The 13857-nt window shown below is 32.4% G+C and overlaps 1 protein-coding gene across 2 annotated transcripts in view; it reads left to right on the top strand.

Moving 5' to 3' along the window:
* The window catches only part of LOC129988352 (laminin subunit alpha-1-like), a 158687-nt gene that overhangs the window by 72852 nt on the left and 71978 nt on the right, over positions 1–13857 (top strand). For both annotated transcript variants that reach the window (XM_056096556.1, XM_056096555.1), the window contains 8 exons: positions 11–219; positions 1771–1877; positions 3591–3768; positions 4911–5017; positions 6576–6759; positions 8237–8376; positions 10968–11195; positions 12065–12205. In XM_056096556.1, coding sequence (XP_055952531.1) covers positions 11–219; positions 1771–1877; positions 3591–3768; positions 4911–5017; positions 6576–6759; positions 8237–8376; positions 10968–11195; positions 12065–12205 — 1294 coding nt within the window. The remainder of the gene's footprint in view (positions 1–10; positions 220–1770; positions 1878–3590; positions 3769–4910; positions 5018–6575; positions 6760–8236; positions 8377–10967; positions 11196–12064; positions 12206–13857) is intronic.

Genomic DNA, 13857 nt, shown 5'->3' with positions numbered 1-13857 from the left:
TTTATTCCAGATGTGCTGATGGCTACTTTGGGAACCCGCAGGTGCCCGGCGGTTATTGCCAGAAGTGTGACTGCAGTGGAAACGCGGACACTTCCCAGAGAGGGTGGTGTGATAGTTTAACGGGACAGTGCTTGAAATGTCTTGGAAATACGGCTGGCTGGAATTGTGGGGAATGTGCACCGGAACACTTTGGCAACGCAGCACAACGATATTGTGAACGTACGGAGGACTTTTTGTTGATATGCACACGTAGTTTGTACAATAAATACATGAAAGGAGCTTCTAGAGTTACCCTGTACATGCCCTCCAACTGCTACGGAAATTAGATGGAAACTACAGTGTTACATATATATAGTAAAAAACTACAAAAAATTACAAAAAAAAAAAAAAAAACCCTCGGTCACACACACACACACACCGAAAACTAAAAAGAAAAAAAAAAAACTTTTACAGGTCAGAAAATTGTTCTATGGTTAGGGGTGGGTGGGGAAATGAATGTCTAACAAGTAATTTGATCAACAAAACTGTGCTGTATGATAAAAAACAAAAGATTTTTTTTTCATATTTAGTTAATAATAAATGTTTGTTAAATAGTATTAAGTAATATTTGAAAATATTTGTTTCAATTAATTAAAATTCTCTATTCTTCAATAATGTGTTGATACTATGTTAAAGTAAGAAGTGCTATTGATGATTCGTTAATCATGTTAGAGAGTAGGCCTTTAGATGATATTTCTCTGTACACATTGCATGCTTTGTTATTTTTTTTTTTTTATAGAGGAGATCTCGTTGGCCTTTGCTGCGAAATTCAATCTGGCGGTGCAAACGTACAGGTTAAAGACGGGGTTCATTTTGTGTCACCTTATTTTCTGCTCTTAACAATGATGGAGTTTTATAGATGGAACAGAAGGAGTGCTCAGCTAACAATCTCCTAGATTGAATTAGATTTTAAAAGCTGCCAAATAAATTATTTTAATTTATTAATTCGCCAAACATTTGAGGGATCCAGAATATTGCCTATAAATCTACTTACTGCCCCATTATCCACATGTAATTGGAGAGTCTAAAATTTCGGTGTTATTTTGAATTATGTGAGTAGAGTTTGGACATGTGACTGCTTATGACTTTAATAGTATTTCGAAGGGAAAGTTATCGACATTCCCTTATGTTTCAAAACAATATTCACAACAATATTTCAATCAGTGTATTATTGTACAGATTACGTATTTCTGTAAAAATCCAAAATCGTATCGCTGTTTTTGGTTATTATGCTTTCTTTTCTTTTTTTATGCGATATAAATAGATAATTCCTAATTTAAACTGAAACAAAGAGTTTTTAAATGAGAAATATATTTATATATTATTTAGTTTTTAGAAAAGAATTTGATAAATTTATTTGATATTCTCTTGTAAAGTTGTTCTTTTAATTTAAATATATTATATTTTTGTGTGAGTGGAAGTTTTTTTTATCTTAATTTATTAGATGCTTTGAAATTTTTGTCAAACGATATAATAAATTCTGTATGAGTGTTAACGGGTTGCGCAATTTTAGTATTTCGTCACTAAGGATATTTTTTTTAGAAATTTTTATTAATAATAAAATGATCCCAAATTTCTATTAAAGATATGAGTACGAGAGTCATATAGAATCTTGTATTTTTTATTCGAAATGAAATAAAGTTGCATTATTGATATTTACAAACTCTTAAATGGCATTTACACCTAAACAGATAGTTTTACATGTTTGATTTTTTTTTATTATTATTTCAGCATGTTCCTGCAATCCAAAAGGTTCGCAGAGTTCTCAATGTGACTTAACAACTGGGCAGTGCGTATGCAAACCTGGCGTCATAGGGAGAACTTGCCATCGCTGTGCAGTGAGTATTGTTCTCAAAGGGCACATTTTTTTAACCAAGAAGATTTATTATTATTTATAATTAAAATTTTCCAAAATATATATTATAGTTAAATTTAAATATTTCTTAAGAGTCTTTAGATGTATGCATTGTATTCAGAGTGTCTCTGAACTCATACACAAAGTTCAAAGGGTTGATAAAATATACCGCAAAAATATTTTTGTGTGTGTTGACATGCGATAATGACAGTAAAGGTATTTAGTGCTCTATTTACTTCTGGACAAAAGCAAGGCCATTTCGTATACATGCTGTCAGACTGAGGGGAATCCACTTACAAAGAAAAGAGTTCCCATTTTCGTAATTAGATAAAAACGAAGCTGCAGATTGAATTGAGCAATTAAGTAACCCTCCCCCCCCTTCAAAAAGTAACCTATATAAAAGAATGTTACATTTCATTGACTAAGATTTTATAAACTTTCTAATTTTCTGCTTTAGCCTCTGGCGGCGAAAATATAAATTATCTTTTCCCGCTATTAGTCGATTTCTCATAATCTCGATTGTATTAAAGTGTTATTGGCATTGTATTTTAAGGATGAGAATTGTCAATTGAGACATATCTCTTACATTCTCTTTTTAGCAATTTGTAGAAATTTTGGAGACATTATTCTTCCATGAACAAGAAGTAAAGAGGAGTGCTATCACCAAGAACAATAACAGATGGTTGGCAATTAGCTTAAATTTTTATGCACTCGCTTTCAGAATTTTCCCATATTTTGAAACAGAAACCATATAAAATTGCTAATTTTACTAATGTTTTCACATGGTTAGATCAATATTAGACAGTTACGGTAATTAAATTTTGCGGAGCGTGTAAAAGCCCAAAATCCGCTAGACCTAGAGTTTTTAAGTTTAAATTTAAATGGTGTAAAAAATAATTAATATTGAAAACGCGGGTAAATCTAATTAATCACATGGGTACGTAGTGATGTTGCTTTTAATTCTATACTGAACGCGTTGATTATGATTATCCTGTACCAGCGCAAGTGGCATAACATCAGAAATGAGCAATGTCTATGCAGCCCGAAACTGCAATCACCAATTGCAGCATAGATTCAATCAAAAACCTGAAAATTACGAATTTAAGTTCTTCCACATCCATTGCATTGCGTTCATAGTCATAGTCGTCCGATCAAAAATGCGGCATGTTATTGATTTGCCACTGTATCTATTATTCTGCAAAATATAGTCAAACCGCTTCAACTATTACTTGGGTATTTACAACATATTAATTTTAAGGTAGTTTTTAAATTATTATATCTGAAAATTATTGTATCTCTCCACAACCTTCCTGAAATAGTAAAGACTCTCCGACAGGAGGGCAAGTGTTTGATGACAGGGGGCGAGACAATTGCCCCTCTGCTAACACCACCTCTGTAAGTTCGTATCAAAACCGATGGCGGCAATTCGAAGCAATTATTGTAACCCTTGCTGCGAAGAAGTATTTGATGCCAAGAAACAATTTGCGTTTTCTTTCATGTGTGCTTTCATGTGTGCTTTTATGAATTCTTGGCACCCACCCATTCGCTCATAAAAAGTATTCCTTGTAGAAAATATTCCTATATATATTTATTGTCCTTGGAACTTCTGCCATGAGTTCTGATTCATTCTGTAGATTAATATGTTTGCAAGTGTAATGAAAATTAAATTTACTTATTTGAGTTTTACAAATTTTAGGATGGATTTGGCAATTTAGAAGCTGGCTGTGAACCTTGTGTATGCAATAGGATTGGCTCGAGGTCGGAAATATGTGACCCGACCACTGGACACTGCAACTGCAAGCCGGGGGTGTTCGGAATCACTTGCGATTCCTGTTTGGAAGGATACTACGGCTTTTCTCAGCAAGGCTGTCGTGGTTCGTTCAGATTTTCTATTGAAAAGTTTGCAAATGTTTGTAGATGAATCTCTCCTTTTTACGTATAATTCAAATTCCTAGATTTTTGTTTTAATCTTTTTATCGATTGCATTTCGAAATCAAACTTCACTTAATTCTTGATATACTGGAATAGCGGTTCCCAATATTTTTTATTTTCCTTAATCCTTTTTGCTTCTTTTATTCTCGCACATCTCGGAACCACCTTTCCACCCAAAGAATATTAAGTGCTTAGATTAATTAAGATTCAAAGACTTGAATTAATTTAACATTATTTGGAGGATCTATTATTCATGTTGAATTTTATTTCATTCAAAAAATATTCTACTAATTCAATACAAACTGAAAATAGCATTGAAATAATTTCGTAATAACTTGTAATGGAAGTGAGCAATGATTCATGATTGATTAGTGAAAAGAAGACGCTTCCAATGTAAGCCTTGAGCTTTCTTTATGGATTTCAGTTTCATTAAATAAAGTTCAAATGCAGACAGGTGATATATCTGCAGTCGCGTTAGTTTCAGGACAACATTTTTTTTTATGAATAAACAACAGTATGATTTCTATACATTTCATGTTCATTAACGGAATTTAATTTAATTATTATTTTTTATTTATTTATTTTTTACTTAAACACCGATTTCTTATTATTTTTCTTTCATCTCCTTTAAGATCTGTTGTTGTTTTTTTCAGTGAATCCAAATACCGTTATTTCTTTTTTTAACATTAATTCCTTACGCTTCGTATTTTCTACTATTATCAATATTATCTTCGCATACCTCTCATTGTTACGCTTTATGCCCCAGTTCAGAACCTTTGTGCTAGGGTTTTGAAACAGTGAATAGCTCTATAACAGTACTGTATTGTACTATTTTCTGACTCTCACTGTCAGTGAATCGACTCATTTTAATTAAATTCTGATTCCATTCACTTGATGCATCCGAAAGTGAATCCATAATATTTATAATAATGAATTATGAATTGAGGATTAAAAAGTAGAAAACAAGTGAATCTCAATAATAATAATAATATATATATATATATATATATATATATATATATATATATATTCGATTTCACTTACAAATGGGTGAGTTTAAAAACTTCTTTTCTCTTTTACGTAGAATGCAGATGTGATCGGTTTGGTTCATTGAGCGTTCAGTGTGATGAAAGCACGGGACAGTGCGCGTGCAAACCACATGTTGTTGGAAGAACTTGTGATAGATGTGAAGTACGTATACTCGCTAATTAATATTAAAGATTTTTATGCTTGAATAAGTTATTTTTATTTTATGAGCCACCCCCCCCCCCAAAAAAAAAAAAAAAAAATTAGAACTTTAATTCTAGCGGCATTGCCTCAGATTTCTTAGAGATAGTTTCCTGTGGACGAATGTGTATGTCAAAAAATCTGTGTTTCGAAGAGCTGAATAAAAGCAGGTGGTATTGTTCAGTGGATTAAATTCGCAGTGGTCCACTTTTCTTCGGCAAAAGATATTGGAATCGACACTACGGCCGTTCATTCACAATTACTCCACCCTCATTATATTTTTTAACTCATCCGCTTTCGCCACATATTCATGAATACTCCGTGTCGTATTATTTCCTCGCACGTGAATATGACATTGAAGTATAGTGTGGAGCCTCTCCTTCACACTTAATGTCCTCACAGCATTTCCGCAACAAGCCGATAACACCCATTCCAAATGGCGCGAAATAGCGGTAATTTCGGAAGATTAGATATCCAACTGTCTGCCCCACGCCACGCAGATCTGACTTGTTTCCTCATTTAAAGTTTCCGAGTTTGGTGAGGAGTAGTCAGATTTGCGTGGTGCTGACTGCTCGCAAATAACTGCCTTAGCAGTCGGATATGTATTGCAGATTGTATTTCATGCAGTACAATTTTCTTATGGTGCAACGATTTAAATATTCATTCTTAATACGTCTGTTCCCACTACATTTCCTACCAGTAAAAATTGGATGATTTTGTTCGGGAGACGCCAATGTTCAAAGAATTCAACACCACAAAACACTTTCTCGTATACAAATACTGAAATCATCGAAAAATTCAAAATTGAAATTTCGACGAACCACCGCGTTTTAGACCTCCTTGAGTGCGAAAAAAAATATGTTTTTGAAAATTACGTCCTGTCTGTGACCAAGATAATTTAAAATTGCTTTGAGCTAGATGGCTGAAATTTGGTATAAGGCCTTCACAACAGATTTGTAGATTTCGATCAAATTTTGAGTAAAATCTAATCAAAATAAATGTGCCCGTCCTGCTGTTTGAATATGAGTTAACATGATAACTCCAAAGCGAGAGGGCTAGTTGGATGAAATTCGGTACACAGATTTAACATCTACATTTTAGGCACTTATAAAATTGTGAGCCAAATCCAACAAGGCTGTGTCAGACCGTCTGTCGACTTGTATTTTAAGAAGCATGTAAAAGCGATAGCTCAAAAATGCAAGTACTTGAATTTATCCCCTTAGCATACGATTTTGTGATTGCAGTCGCAATTCTTTGTCGGGTTTTGGTTTCAATCGGTTTGGGAAAAAACGTGTCTAAATCACAAATTCACCTTTATTAGGGAGTGTGCGTGGAAGTTTTGAGGAGACTACTCTCGATGGTTGCAACATTTCCTCTTCGGGTATGCACTACCCTCTAGAGGTGAAAGCTGGAAAAAGTCTCTCTCCTCACTACAATGTAGCTTGAACAACGAGTCCTTCATTCAAATTCTGTTTAAATTAAAAATTTAGAGGTTTTTTTAAAAATACTTAATGTCTTATAGGATGGATACTGGAATTTGCAATCTGGCAACGGTTGTGAACAGTGCCAGTGCAACAGAACTGGATCTACAGCTTCAGTTTGCGACAAAAACACTGGCCAGTGCACCTGCAAACCAGGCATTGGAGGAAGATTTTGTGACCAGTGTCAACCTGGTTATTTCATGTTTTCTCCTCAAGGTTGTAGAGGTAAGAACCAGTGCTTTTTTAGAGCAATGCTTTCATTTGTACCATGGTAACTTGACTTGATACAGGAGATAGGCGCATGAGTCGAGCTCTGATTTTGCACGTTGACACAATGGAGATTTACTTAATTAAGACAAGGAGTTAAAAAATAGCTGCTTGAAGATAGACATGAAATAATGTATGTCATTTTCAGGTGAGGCTAGGAGTACATATTATATTAAACATATTTCCCTTCAGCCAGTTTTGGCATTTTGAGGGTTTGTCTGTGAACGCGATATCTTAAAATTACGTTGAGCTAAACGGATGAAATTTAGTATATTGACTTACTATCAAGTTTTCGTAGTTTTCTATCAAATTTTGAAAGAAATCCATTCATAGAAAGTCTGTCTGTTCAAGTGCCTTTGAACTCGATAACTACTAACGAAAAGAGCCGGGTAGATAAAATTTACTGCACAGGTAATAGCATTTAAAATGTAGATTTCTTTCAAGTTTTGAATCAGTTCTGTCGGTCTGGACTTTCGTGCACACGTAAATGTACTAATTTATAATCGCAACGACTTAAATCAATGAAATTTGGTATGTTATCTTGTAATTAAAGTGTAGTTTAGTGCCAAATTTTGATCATCAAAATGGCGTCCAAAATGCATATTTTTGCGATAGATTCAGTAAAAATACTAGATTTGTTCCAAAAGTCTATATTTCGTGATTATCGTTCACCAATGTCATGCAAGGTACCCAAGGGTAGCATAGTTTTATGCAGGGGGAGGAGTATAAGATCCTTATAAGAGAGTATGTGCTGAACTTGCTGAGAAACTTGTTCTGCTGGTTAAAAAGTATATTACTGTGTGTGCACATTAAAAGTTCCATATACACAATGAAATAAAAGCAAAACTGAAAATTAATCTTTAGGGCCCATGCCGAAAGAATAACTTAAATTGTGGCAAGGCCAAGCGAGCGAGAGATTTGAGGAAACAATAAAATTGGTTTGATCATAAAATAAAAACATCGCTGCAAATAACAATGTTTTTATTTAAAATATTAACACAATGCAATAAAAGCATTCTTGCAAATTGAATTTAAAATAAATATTGAAAGATAGATAATATTAAGATATTAAGAAAGATAGATTAATATTAAGATAGCATAAAAATCAGTTTGATGCAATAATATGCACGAGACATTAACATTTGAGAATTGAAAAACTTTAAAATTTAGATTAATTTTCAACTAATTAAACTTTTTAATGAGCACCTGGTACCTAAGAAATAACCATTTGTCATACTTCAAGTTTCTGTATTTGGTGGTTTCGTGATGAGTCAGTCTGTCTTATATATTATCACAATGTATTATTTAACATGTTTTAATAAATTATTAGTGATGTAATTATTTGTTGACTGTCTTAGAAAATGCAATTTAAACTTCATAATTATTTTTCTGCGTGAATTTTTTCTCCGCATTGATTCCTTTTGAATATTTTTAGCATGCGACCCCTGCAACAAGCCTGGCCACATTTGCGATCCAAGAAATGGCCGCTGTGTCTGCCCTCCTTACACCACCGGAAACAGGTGTCAAAAGTGTGTTCGCAATGCTTGGGGATATGATCGTATCAGAGGCTGCACTGTAAGAAACTAACTGCATTACTTTCATTTTTCCAAACATTTTATCTGATAGCGAAAATTTTGTTGATTATCACATCATTCGAAGATGTTGCGGAACTTTATTGATTCGAACATATTTAATTTCTTTCTTTCTTAGGCACTTGAATTCCATATTAACATTATTTTAAAGTACCATTTTGAATTCAAATTTTTTTTAGATAAGTCAAAAACCAAAACAAAAATATATGTTTCTGAATTCGAAAAATTGTTTGTTTGAAATTAATATTTTCAAATGTGTTAAAACTGTTATAACTACCATCTTTTTATTTATTGAAATTACTAACTGCTCATTTATATTTCAAATATTTTTATTAAAGTTGTAAAATATTAAAAGTAGATCATTATCGTTATTCTAGTTTATAATTACTTTTCTCTCTCTCTGTTCTTATCTTAAAACCAGTTTATCGAATTGGAATTTTTGGAAGAATTGAATTCTTATTGTCTCCATCAATTTCGAATAAGCCAAATTCAAATAAATAACATTTAAAAATTTCCACATATCTGACAGAAATTGAAGTTCAGTGTTTTAAACTTTTTTAGCTGTTGTGCCTTGCTCATTTTTTTTTTTTTTTTTTTTGTTGTTGTTGATTATCAAAACGATTGCATTAAAATGGAAGTTCCATTTATTACAATTTTATATTTAAAGAAATAAGATTTTTTTTATTTTTTTAAATATCCCTTTTTGATAAACAATAGCGCAACAGAACTGATGAATTACCAGGACCATTCTGAAAATATGCCCCATTTAGTGGCTCTTGATATAGTTTCATTAATACAGAGCTTTTATTATGCGGTCTGAAAAATGCAACATTGCATTAATTTCCAGCATAATCGTCATACACAGATCGAAGCATTTCTCGTAACTTTTTACAATTTCAAACTTTTTTAAGGAAAATTTATTACCGTGGAGTGAAGATATCTTATAATAGCACATTATTATCGTCGAAGTGGTGTGATGCTAGTCACTGTTTCATGTATCTGAACAAATGGTAAACATTGGATGAAAAATCTGAATTACAAGTTTTCCTGCTTGCAGTAATCAAATACTTTAGAAACTTCACATTTAGCGTGATTTTCTTTTTCGATTTATCTAACGGTCGAGTGAACTGCTACAATTTTCTGATTTCCTTTACCGTGTAATGAGCAACTGCGCGCAGCGTTGTTGACCCCTCTCTTGCACATGCGAAAAGAAGACTGCTTTCGAATTATGACCCCCTTTTTTTTCTCGCTTTTACGTTTCTGTTGTAATGACTTGATCTATTATAAGTCAGTGAATGAGGGAAAAAAATCAATATTTGTGTGTTCAGATTTTTAATGAGCATAATAAAAGTTGAACTGATTGAAAAAGTATGCATTACCTATGGCGAAGTGGGTCTGAAAATATTGGTTACGATGATGCAATACGAGCCTATGCACAGAAACAATATGTTCCTGTGTGTAAAAGACCCATACACCATCTGGTAATCTTGGAACTTGACTATTGTGGCAATGTAAATTACTCTTGCTAATAACACGCTGTAGGACAGTTTCTATATATAAGATATAGTGGTATACAATTTTCATGTATGAGCTCGAGATATCAAACAATACCAGAGTAACTTCTAAATTTTTATATGCATTTTTGGGGTATTCAATTAACATTCATCATTGACTATGGATACTAATTTACAAGCAAAAGAATTACTTTCTCCATGAATATTTAATCGTCAAATACGCCATTTTTCTATATGAAAATTGTCCCAATAATTTTTTTTTTTTTTAGATGTATGAAAACATATGCAATGTTTCTTTAAGAAAAAATTGCCCTTTATGGGAAAAAGTGCAATGTTCCAAATATCTTTAACCTTTATTTATTTGAGATGTATGAAGACGTATAAAAACTTAATTCTAGTTCATATTAAGTCTAGTATTGAAATATATTTGATGTGTCTTTATTACCATTTTTAAAAGGATTTATTTCTCCTTTCCAGATTGCTTTTGGGGCAAGTAGTGTTGATAATTCCCATTAGTTTCCATTAGATACTATATGTTTCCAAATGACATTTAAAATCTTTTCGTAACTGTTGATAAACTTACTCAAAAAAAAAAAAAACATTAAAAAAAAGAAAAATGGTGAGAAAATAAAATGTAATATTGCAACTTAAATTGCCTAAAATCTAAAATCAGTTAACGTATAGGCTCTCTCAGTTCTATTTTTAAAATCACACGGTGCTTACAAATACACGCTATTAAAAATTTATTGACATCTGTCCGAGCCGAGTTTTCTCACCTTCGCTTAGATCTTAATTTCGAAGAAAAAGGCTAATTGGACGATTAAGGCAATATTTTTACTTGCATTTATAGTTATATATATTATAGTTTATAGTTATCATTGTGTGTGTATCTTGCACAATGAAAAAAATTTAAGACCATGATTTAAATCTTTATGTTATAATAATTTATAAATCCATGGTTGTGATTAAACTGAAATACAGGATGCTTCTTTTATGACTCTTTTTTGTATTTGAACTGTTTGTGATGAAGCTTGCAATGTATTATTGTGAATTCCCCCAGCCCTGCGACTGCAATCGAAAAGGCTCTCCACAGCAGAACTGCGATCCAGACACTGGGAACTGCATTTGCCTGGAAGGATTCGAAGGTAGGCACTGTGATCAGTGCCGCATGGGCTTTTACAGCTTTCCCAACTGTCACAAGTGCGATTGCAATTTGGAAGGCAGCGTCGAAACTCACTGCCGCAACAACATTTGCCAGTGCAATGAAAGAGGAGATTGTCCGTGCAAGGTAAGGGAATCTATTTATTTAATTACTTTTTATAAATCCAGTTGAAATATTCTTCTCTTGACTTTGCTGTGTACTGATTCAATATGGCGTTTATTTTTACTTCTCAGTATAGAGATGAAAATTGAATATGGAGTTCGGTCATCTCTCTTTTGCCCAACTAGGCTCAAAGTTCGATACAAGCATACAATTTTGATATCAAAATCAAATACCAATTTTTGTTTACGTAAGTACAATGGAACTCTGGCTATCTTAATTTAATGGAGTTGGGTCAATTCAGATGCGTCGAAATTTGGATGATAGTGTGAAGCTTAGAAATTAAACTAAAAAAAAGATATCAGATATAGAAAGAATTTAACTTTAATTCGTGAAAATATAAGCTTAACAAGCATAAGGTATTGGAAACTGTAAATGCTGCAAACTTTGCGTTCAGAAAAAACCGTTGATCAAACTATGAATGGAGACCTGAATACGCTTTCATTTTTGACACTTAACATTATACCCACCCCCGAATAATTGGGGTTCAGCTTATGTTGCTTTTTTTGAGAATCAAGCAACTCACATGCACGCAGTATCAGCGTAATTGGTGAAAGTCGTTTCCAAATTCGAAGTCAATTTTTTTTTTACTTTGCTATGAAACTTGATACAAAACGTATTTGTATTTAAGATGTATGTAAGTAAGTATGATGAGAATATAACATATATATTCTGACAACCGGTAAATAGCCATCATGGTTACGGGAACAGAGGCTTGTTGCGTTTTGGATTAACACATAGTCTCAATTACAGGAACAAAAAATTAAAAAAAAATCATTGTTAAATTATGTAACATTTCTTAAAGGTTGCTTTTCTTTTGCTATTTAATGTTTTAGGAGCTAGTTACTGGACAGAAGTGTGACAAGTGTGTGGATGGTGCCTTTGGCCTCAGCAGGGAATCGAAGAAGGGTTGCCATGAATGTTTCTGTTTTGGAAAAACTAGAGTTTGTAACCAATCTCCAATGTACTGGACTCAGGTGAGAACTTTTACTTTATCTGATTAAGATGTTTATCTTATTAACTGTAAATTATTGGCCTTCTAATATAAACAATTGATCATGTAATAAATACTCCTTGAACATAAGATATAAGATCAATGATACCGATCTCAAAATCAAACTTATTTCGGAATTTATTAAAATATATATATATATATATATATATGAATGGAATTTTTCGATATAGTATGCTAGTTTGAAAACTGTTTGTTTCAACAATTAGTTTAATCTGTGATTAGTTTAATCTGATCTGTTTACTCTTAAAATTAATGCTGTTATTAAAATTAATAGAAGTATATTACATATGAGAATATGCAAAAAATAAAATGCTTCACAGCTGAATAGTTCTCAAAGGGAGGGGCAAACATTGACAACGCATTAAAATTTCTAAGTTATTCTTAATAGATCTTCCCGTAATTTTTAAATGACCTTATAGAGAAGTTTTTTTATAAGACCATAGTCATACCTTAAAAATTATTCCAAATAAAATATTCTTTTTGGCTATTTCTTAATTAACTCTTTTATTCCAAATTGATGTGGAAACGCAAGTGAATAAAGCGGTATTCGGTAAATTCAAAGTTGTTGCAGTTTAGGCCGATTTCGATTATTCACTGAACAATAATTAGCACAACATGTGTGTGATGCTACCGATTATTGGCCCGTAACATATTTTTTGTGTGTGATTGATGAACGTAAACAAGTGTTTTTAGTTAATTCAAAAATATTTCCGGCCCCTGGCGACGTTCAACTGCATAAACTTGCGGTCGTTATAGCTTTGAAATAAAAGAAAGACATCACGAAGAATATAAAGGATCAATAAGATCGAAATATAAAATAGTCAAAGTAAGCAACTACCAAGTAACTTCATTAATTTTGAAAGTTTGTCTTTTTTTGCGGTAATTTTAGAGTGGTTTATTTTGTGCATTCACTTGATTTACAAAGCTCATGAATTTATTCAAAATGAAATGGTTTTGTTTTAGTATCTTTTTAATTCAAAATATCATTTTAATTTCAGAATTTGGGATTTTTTTTTTCAGAATTGCTGATTAGTGTGTTTAATTTTTTTTACTCCGATTGTATTGTTCGGATGCTTAATTTCTTGAACTTTCTATGATAGAAGAGTTCTAGAAAACTTTGTATTAGAGTGTTTTATTTTTATTAAAAAAGTTTTGTAATTTTATTTTGCCAATGTATGTAAAATCGCTTTTGAATTTAATTTCTGGTTATTTTTATATACACGTGATGTTGGAACTAGCTTTCCTGCAGTGAAATGATTTGTTATTTCATTTTGATAAAATATTTGCATTTAAAAATATCAAGTGTAAGGATTAAATAAGAACAATAAAATACATCTGGTTTTGGAATTTGCTAATTACAAGTTTCCAAATTTCTGCTGTTTTTGCGTCGTCTAAAGATCTATTACTGCTTCAATTACTGGAGTAGCAATAGTAAGTGTCGTTTCGAACAGGATATTATTTTTGCATCTCCTGCATTGGAGACTTAGCAACGGTAAATGGCGTCCTCTGTAAAATGTACTTTTTTCACCTGTTGGCCATGACTTTAAAAAATGGCGCACATATAGAAATGTTTTGTTTCATTAAGGGTATCCAAGGTTGACAACCATGTCTTCC

The sequence above is a fragment of the Argiope bruennichi genome, chromosome 10, assembly GCF_947563725.1.
Source record: "Argiope bruennichi chromosome 10, qqArgBrue1.1, whole genome shotgun sequence".
Classification (NCBI taxonomy): Eukaryota; Metazoa; Arthropoda; class Arachnida; order Araneae; family Araneidae; genus Argiope; species Argiope bruennichi.
The sequence above is the reverse complement of the archived record's forward strand: the minus strand, read 5'-3'. Positions and strand labels throughout refer to the sequence as shown.